The sequence below is a fragment of the Hirundo rustica genome, chromosome 18, assembly GCF_015227805.2.
Source record: "Hirundo rustica isolate bHirRus1 chromosome 18, bHirRus1.pri.v3, whole genome shotgun sequence".
NCBI classification, from domain to species: Eukaryota; Metazoa; Chordata; class Aves; order Passeriformes; family Hirundinidae; genus Hirundo; species Hirundo rustica.
Genome location: NC_053467.1, coordinates 5,913,087 through 5,922,214, shown reverse-complemented (window position 1 = coordinate 5,922,214; position 9,128 = coordinate 5,913,087). Strand labels below are relative to the sequence as shown.

Here is a 9,128-nt window from a genome sequence, read left to right as displayed (position 1 = left end):
TGAACTGGGCTGATGGAAAAGCTCCTGCTAAGTGCATGTTTACACAAAATTTGTTTCAGCACTGTAATATTATATAAGCACTAGCATGTTTATAATAATTAAGGCATTTAAGCACTTCTGGAAGAGATCAGCTTGAGTGCCAAGCAATAAACTCTTATTTGTGAGCTTACACAAAAAGCATTGGAGTAAGTTGAAACAAGTTGCCTGGAAACTTATCAGATATATTTATTTAAAAATCAATCAATCAATCAAACTTTAGAATACATATTCTATCAGTTCTTTGTAGCTTCTACATTAAAAAACAAAAACCACAAAAAACTTTGAGTTTGTCAGCATCCTTGTATCTGCAGGTTACAACACCTAGGGAAAGACCTGTAGAGATAATTTTGTTAGTATTTTCCAAACACTGAGCCATCACAAAATTCTATGCAAGCTCAACATGCAGCAGTCAGAGCTGCTTCCAGTCTAAACAAGTTCAGCCTCCCCTCATTAACACAGTTTTTATCAGTCAACTGTATTACCATCAAGGCTACAAGTTTTTCCAGCTTCCCAAGAAGACATTTAAGTACACAATAAAATCATATCCGCACACAAACTATGTTTCAAACATCAGTAATTCATGTAGTGGGAATTTGAAATGATGCAGACTTGTGTGGGCTCACAATACTTCAGAGCAGGATCAAGCCAAGTCCCTGCCAGCCTGCAGCTGTTTACCAACACTGCTGTTTGATTTAAATATAATCAGCTCAGTCTGGCTGACAGCAGTTCTTAGTTGAACTATCAGCTTGCTGCATTATCAGAAAAGCTGAGAGTGACAAGGCCAGTCCTACTCCAGCCCATGAGTGACCCAGGCAGGACAGATCACACAGGGCTAAGAAATTCTTCCTGCCATCTGCAAAGTGGTGGCAGCAAAATGAAAATTTTCAGGCTCCTCAAGTCAATGTTGTGAACAGTTCTAGTGCTATTTTCACCTAAGTTCCTGGTTCATTTTCTCCTGTATCTTCTTTCAGAAGGATGAATAATGTTTCAGCCTAAAGAAAAGAAATTGAGATATTTAAAATCTCTCAGTAATCTGTTGAGGGGACAACACAAAGAAACAACAGCTCTTCAGCTGAGTATCCTCAGCTAATCTGAAACATCAATGATAAAAGATAGCAAACATTCACCTGCTAGAATTACTTAAGTGCCATTATAATACGCAGTTCAAGTTAAAATAAAGGACAAATCACAAGATTTAGTCATATTTAAGAATATTTCTATACATTTTCCCTGTCCATCTTTGTAAATCACAAAATCTCATCTTAAAATTAAGCAGTTTTTCAAGCACCATGAAGTTCTGAGTTGAAAAAAAAAGAAATAGTCCTGCTTGGAGTTAGCACTGCTCCTCACCCGTGACCACACCAGCAGGGGAGAAAAATAAAAAAGTATGCAAATAGTGTATTGCAAAATCAGATAAATGATAAGGGCTGTCATCCAGCAGGGAAAGCCAACTCCACACTCCAGTACCTCATCAGGTGAAATTCAGGTCATGAATCACTTTATCACTTACAGTCATCTGCTCCATCTTACAGAACACAAACATTATCTTGGATTAATGGACCTAACTTAGCACCTACCTAAATAACAAAGCTTTGCCTTTGTTATTTGCTACAGAGAAATATCCACTTCTGGGAGAGAAGTCCATAGATTGAGTTAGATAAATCTGTTTTCTTCTGAACACCGGGAAGTTTGAGAATACAGTATATGAAGGAAGGTGCACCTATTGAGAAATAGGTCAGAATTTAAAGTTAGGAAAAAAACACTAAAAATAAGATTAAAATACAAATCTATAATTGGAGCTCAATGTTAAGTTCAAATATGCAGTTATACTCCTACCTTACATGACTCTACATATAGAATTCTATTGGAGAAAAGGAGCAGGGGAACACACCATGGAACCAATTATTGCAATTCTCAGGCCTACAAATCCCCTGATTAATTCAACAGTTCCACTGTTGACCAGAATTCTGATAAGGCTGGCAAAACCCTGCCCCCATAGTAAGAAGGTTACAGTTACCAGCTACTGAAAAGTCACATTTGTTGCTGAGCTATATTTACAGCACTGAAATAGAATCACAGACTGGTTAGGTTGGAAGGAACCTTAAAATTTTCATCCAGTTCAAACTCCCTGCTATGGGCTGGAACACCTTCCACCAGATCAGGTTGCTCCAAGCCTTGTCCAACCTGGCCTCAAACACTTCCAGACACTATAGAGGGCATTTTAAAAAGGTAAAAAGGTAAAGTAAACTACAAAATGCTATTTTCAGAGCAACTTTACTAAAGAAAATAAAATTATATTCTTGTAAATGCAGAGTGTCTTGGTCATGTCCTGATCTGGTTCGTCCAGCACCTTTTATATGGTATATGTATCTGCTTCATATCAGTTTTATTATGTGACCAGCAGTATATTTTTAGCAAGATATAAAACAAATATTGCAATAAAGAAGCTGAACATACCAATTTGACAGCCTCATCAGTGTCACGGGAAGCCACTGCCAAAATCTCTGTGGTGGGATTAAAGGTCACACAGGTGGCAGAAGTAACAAGGTTCATTATGGCTTTAACTGGTTTAGGATGGTTTTCTTTGAGGCAGGCATCAGTAGTGTATAAATTTACAACTCCAGAAGATGAACTAAAGAACAAAATTAACAGAGTATACCAAAAAGTAACAATTCAGTACATATTGCCTTGTTATCTATAGACACTACTCACCTGAAAAGATAATTTCCAATTACTTACTGAAGGTTGTAATAATATTGTTTGGAGGTTGATTTTTCTTTGGAGTTTATAAAAATATTTAGTGGAGGGATTTTCTTTCTACTTATATAATAAGAGACTCAACTGTGGAGAACCTTGATGAGCCCATCTCTTACCAGGATGAATTCAAAGCAAAGAGAGTGAGGTATCAAAATATTCTGAAATAATTCAAGTTTTTATTGTGGCTTTTTTTAATAACTGTAGCATAAGCTTATTTTAAAATCCTCTTCTACAGTGAACTAGGAAAAAATATACTGTACTCCCGTATTTATTTGCTACTCTCATTTAAAAGAATCCAGACACCAGCCAAAACTGCATCTCAATAAATTTGGAGAAACAGTTTCAGCTTGTGACTTTGAGTTGAGGCCCCCTTTGAAAGCCTAACATGCTGCCTTGCAGGAGACAAATTCAGAGTACAGGGAAGGGAACTAGAAAAGGGAGAAGATATTGAATCAACATTCCTGTTACAGAATTTGTGATTTTAGTCAGGGTGATTTCAAAATTAACTGCGGAACGCATAGAAGGCAATAGTAATACCAGTATCAAGCCTATTGTTTTAGATGTACTATGTTATTTTATATTTACACAGAAAAAAGTAAATTCTTATCATAAAACAGGTAATATTCATCTATTCATGTCTACTGTAAGCTTATTAGAAACAAACCATATTCCTACATTCTCACCAGCCACCCGTAAGTTCACTGAAGAGCTTCAAAACGGGAGCAGAAGCTGTCAAAGTTCAATCACTTACCCACATGCCACATAATAGTTATTTTTTGAAACAGCGATGCACTTTCCTTCCAAAGAACCTTCATCTTCAAATTTGTGTAGACACTTTCTACTTCTCACATCCCATATGAAAACTTCGCCTTCCTCTAGTTGCAGAATGAAGGATATTACAGAAAACACACATACACATCACTTTGTATGAACTTTGTTGGTCCATTTTGTTAAAATAAATTCAATTAGATGACAACTAGAAGCTCATTTACAACTATCAAATATAGGGTATTTTAAAAAAAGCCCAACAATTAAAGGCATACTAAAACAGTTAATTCCACTCTTTAATGACTGATCACTTAGATGTATTTTTAGGAGAGATAGTAGCATAAAATTTTAAAATTATTTTTCTAAAATGGTAAGTGACTTCTAAGAACACATTCAATTTGAATGGAATTATGATTAGAGCTGCTGGAATACTCACTTGAATAGCTATATAGTTTACTGCTGTCTGGGGTGAAAGCAGAGGCAGTGCACCTTCCATTCACCTTCATAGTGCTGATCAGTTCTTTTGTCTGTAGGATGAAGAACAACGCTGACAGAGATTCTATCAAAATTCTACAGAAAAGTTGTTTCTTGTCCCACAAGATCTAAAGTTAGCTACCCTGACATTCAGAGAACAGCACCAACATTTTCAGTGCCTGCAGAGCAGAGCACAAGCTCTTGTATCCAACTGCAGCTGGATCAGCAACCACTTGTCTGCCCTCTCACTGAAGGACCTGAGTTATACAAAACTGGACTTTCTCCTTTAAAAGTATTTTTCCCTGTAAAAGTTTAAAATACATCCACGTGCCATCATAAGGCATTTTAAAATTCAGCTGAAAGATTGCTCTATGCATTATGAATCAGTGTTTGGCATGATTCATGAATAGGGTACAGCAGCATGCACTAGTACAGCTCCCAAAAGAGCAGTCCTGTATTTTTCCCACCCCCAGGTGCCTGTTCCCATTCCTTTTGCCAGCATAGTGTTGTGCAAGCAGCTGAAATACAGCACTGACACACTACTTCTTCCAGCTGAAAACCTGATGGAACTGCCCTGAGCTCCACCAGCCCCATGGAGCTGCGGAACAGAGTTTCAGAGAGTCCAAGATAATTCCCTAAAGCTGCAGTGGGTTGATTCAGCAGCACATTTTTGACAGCTGTCACAGTACATGTTATACCTTGGCTTCAGCTGAAGGTTACATTCCCTTGCAGATGAGATAAAAGCAGATTCAAAAGGGAAAAGGCACCAAGGAAGTGAAGCTACATGAACCATGCAGAGAAAGTACCTTCATAGACAGCAAATGAAGGTAACCTGAAGTTCCAATTAGCAGCATAAATGATCCATCTGGAGAGAGTTCAAAATTTCTGAGAAATTTTTCCTCCACACCTTTAAAAAGAGATTTGAAACTTGAAATTGGTGTAATTTATTCTTTGGCTTCAACATTTAGAGGTAGGATGAAGATGACTAAGACCTGACTCCACTTCAGGTTTTCATTTCTGCAATATGCTGTCACAGAGAAGCTGAACTCAACCTTGCTCATGTGTGCTAACATATCCCAGACAAATTACCACTAATTTATTTCCTTGAAAACAAGTTAAAAATACAACCCCCAACAACTCACTGCACTTCCTTTTAAAGCAAATTCATGTGCCATCTCAACTTCAACTGTACCCAAACACTCAGAGCTGCAAAACATACCTCGTACTTTTGGGACAGGGATGATACTCCCAGCTATCATGTCATACACAAAGAACATGCTGTGATGAGTACCAGTGGCTATAACTTGTTCTCCATCCACACTGAAATGAGCCTTATAAATTGGAAAACTGTCTAAATAGATGCTCTGTATTTTTGGGTTCCTTATACCGTCCACCTTCAAAAAAGAAAGTAACAAATCAGGTTGTCATACTGAGGAATATATCAAATACTTTTACAGAGAAAAGTCATATCAACTTCTCAGCTGAGACTTAAGTAGTAAGAGGTACACCACTGTGAAGCATTAAACTCTTCATTTCTCCTACAAATGATCTGGCTCTTAGCTTCTCCCCTCATGTAACAGGCACTTCCTGCCTTTCTGATAGACTTCACACCTCATCTTGCCCATGCTTTGTTCAAATAATCACTTCTACTGTGCTTTCTCTAAATGGAAACATCTGCTTTGATTTGGATTTTCTTGCAGCTCTGTGGGGACATTCCACTTGTGTCTTGACTATTTCAGTGATACTGGGCCATGCTAAAAGTTCTCAAATAAAATTAGGATCTTTAGTTTTCACAGGAGCATGGCAGTGTCTCAGGATGAACACCTTCTTCCTGCAGCACAGCCTCTCCATCCTCAATGTGATTTCACAGCAATTTTACAGTCTCAAAGTAAAGTGGGCTGCTTCCCCCACTACTGACTCTCCAAGCAATTTAGGAACAAAAAACCTCATTAGTACTTGTCACTGCAAACCTTCAAACCAAACATTTTTAAACACAAGTCTTCAGCTAAAAGCTGAAACAAAAAGTTTGCCAGTACTCAGCATGTGCTTAGTGTGAAGTCACAGGTGAAAATTTCTTCCAAGATGCCTTTAACCAAGAAATTTCCATTGTAACCACAGACATTACACCCAGTGTGCAGAGGAAGAGAGAAAAGAAAGCCTACCACTCCAGACTATTTCATGTACACTCAAAAAAAAGCTCTATGTTAGTGACCATTAGCAGAGTACAAACTGAAGTTCTTCACCTGGAAGAGGGACACAGAGCGATCATGCCCAGCTGTCATGACCACTTGAGCTGAAGGATGAAACTGCACTGTCACCAGTTTACCATTGGCAAAACGTTCCTGGTTTGCAGGAAGGCAGGTGCAGATCTATAACACAGATCAGACAGTTAAAAAACCCCCAACAATCACTTATGCTTAATAAAACGCCAATTACTTTTTATGCTACAAGACCTCAAGCCCTGTGATGAAGTTTTGGACAGTATGAAGTGAGTACAGCACACACAGTCCATTCCAGGAGCTTCTCCAATGCAAACACAGGCTGAACTCACCAGCATTTCTACTTGCTTTAAAACTGAAGTGCAAAACCAACTGCATTCTAACTCATCAGATAGCTGTAGGAGACAGGTATGAGAAATACTCGTTTAAGGCTGTCTCCTTAAAGATCATTTCAGTATCTTCAAAGTTGTGGGAGAATTCCATCCTCCTTTTGCAGAAATTAAAATCCTACTAGAAGATGCTATTTAGAGTGCAGAAAATTCTTATGTCAAACAATCCACCTCAGTTTATAGTTTCATGCTTTCATGTGAACTGTTTAATTTGCTTATCCTCTAGAGCTTCTAGTCACAGAATCACTAATTTTATACACAACAGTCAAAGTGTGCACTCAAGTCCAATGGAAGTGGAAAGATAAGGTCTGTGTTTACCTTCAAAATCCCTCTTGGCAGAGACTCTGAGCTCGTTATGAAATTGCCAGTCCTGCGTAGCAGATCATCATCTTCGTCGCTATCACCTCATTAAACCAAAGCACATGGAAACAGCTAATTGCACAAACACTCACAGCAAAATCAACACATTCCTCACTGAAATGAATTAAATTAAAGCACACTGAAAGAAAGCTGACATATCCAGCCTATTATCACACTACTGAAACTAAGACATCAAAAGTAATTATCTTCTAGCAAGCTGAACAGGGAACCACAGAAACACTTAACAGAATAGTATTAGACATATTTACTATCACTCAAAGTCCTTTTGGATTTCTTCCTGTTTTGTAGATCAGCCCAGGCAGGAGCTCCTCCCATAGCTTGCTGAAACCTTACAAGAAAAGAGGAAGAGAAAAAAACCCATAACTTTTGTGAGACATTAATTTCCTTCTATGTGTTAAATACTTAGAAGAAGCACAATCAGAATTTTGCAGGACTACTTGCACTGCACTTAGAACACAATTCAAGTTTTTAATTAAAAAAAAAAAAATCACTTTTTCTTGCATAACTCCCTAGAAGACAAATTAGTTTGGGCACTTTGATACAAGTATTAAAGAAGTCAGTGTGGACAATGCTAATGCACATTTTATTTACTACTCTTAGTATTATTTGTGATTTTAAGACTTCAAGTACTGCAGGAAGCACTGGGTTTAAAGAGGCCACATGAGCACAGTGGATAAAGAAGAAAGTGACTTTGAATGTCAGATATATGTATTTTAACCTTCTAACCCAAAATTGTTGGGTTAGAAGGGAGATCAACCCTCTGGAGATCATCCAGTCCAACCCCCACACCAAGACAGTGTCAGCTGGAGCAGGTGACATGGGAACATGTCCAGGTGTGTTTGGAATGTCTCTAAAGGAAGACTCCCACAACCTCCCTGGGCAGCTGTTCCAGTGCTCTGTCATCCTCCACAAAAAGACATCCTTCCTCATGTTGAGAAGGAACTTTTTGTGTTTATGGTCACTGCCCCTCATCCTATTCTGGGCACCACTGAAAAGAGTCTGGCACCCACCTTGGAGACGAATGATCTCATCCGAATATAGTCACCCACAAAAACATTAGTGAAACTCACTGTTCCTCAAGTCGTTTCTTCAGCTTTTTCTTAGTAAGCGTTGTCTCGGCATCACTTTTCATGAGATCTTTTCTGTACTTATGGGTCATACCAACACTGGAGGGGAAAAACAAACCAAGGCAACTTACACGCACTCCCAAGTGTAATAATTAATCACACTCCCAAGTTTGATTGTTCAAACCAAGGCAGAACGATAGTATACGCTCCCAAATAACTCCCATCACCCAACCTGAACTTACTTTTCCTCGGCTTCATCATCCTCATCCACCCATGCCGGCTTTTTGGGCAGTAAGTCACCTTTCGCTTCATTTTCCACCCCCGAATCGCGGGACTCTTCCTGGAGGCCTTTCCCCTCTGCAGCAGTAACCTGAAAACAACCGAACAGGCCGTGAGACCGGGAACACGGCTCGGAGCCTGGGGGGCGAGCGGGCAGGGCCGCCGCTGTCGGGACGGGCAGGGCCCGGGCCTGGATGTGTCGTACCCGTCGGGGCCCGGCCAGGCACCGCAGCAGCTCGTCCTCCTCCACGTTGAGGCTGTCGCCGAATACCAGCTCCTCAAGCTGCCGCTCGGCGCCCGACGCGCAGCTCAGCGCCTTCAGATGGCGGGCGCGCCGCGCCGCCTCGGCGGCCACCCCCTGATTCGCCACGGACAGGAGCCACTTCGCTGCCCGCTTGGGTTTCGCCATTTTGGCCGCTTTAGTCGCTTTAGACACTGCCTTCACCGCCTTCATTCTGGGCGCTTTCCCCTCTTTTACAGCTCCCCCCTCGTGCCCCGCGGCCGCCACCGGACCGCGCAACGCGCACCAGACCCGGAACCGGAACACGTGCACCCAGCCACGTGAACCCCGTTTAGCCCCGCCCACGATAGGTTCATGCTGCCGACCCGCCCCCTCTCCACGTGATGTGACGAAGCCCCCGCCCCTGGCGGCGACCCTTGATCACGTGACTCCTTTCTTCACCTCCCTTTACCCCCACGCCCCCGCCCATCCCGAGTTCCACGTGACCCGGCCACGGCTGGGCCACTCCATTGCA

The 9,128-nt window shown here is 40.8% G+C and overlaps 1 protein-coding gene across 1 annotated transcript; it reads right to left on the bottom strand.

Moving 5' to 3' along the window:
* Positions 1-200: 200 nt before the first annotated feature.
* UTP18 (UTP18 small subunit processome component) lies at positions 201-8,941 on the bottom strand. Its single transcript, XM_040081845.2, has 14 exons — positions 8,579-8,941; positions 8,337-8,464; positions 8,098-8,193; positions 7,276-7,355; positions 6,965-7,050; positions 6,282-6,407; positions 5,258-5,432; positions 4,845-4,945; positions 4,001-4,091; positions 3,548-3,671; positions 2,497-2,671; positions 1,617-1,759; positions 972-1,031; positions 201-372 (listed from the first exon to the last, which is right to left on the bottom strand). The coding sequence occupies exons 1-13, from the start codon at positions 8,825-8,827 to the stop codon at positions 1,007-1,009; spliced, it is 1,599 nt and encodes a 532-aa protein (XP_039937779.1). The 5' UTR covers positions 8,828-8,941; the 3' UTR covers positions 201-372; positions 972-1,006.
* Between the last annotated feature and the right edge of the window lie 187 nt (positions 8,942-9,128).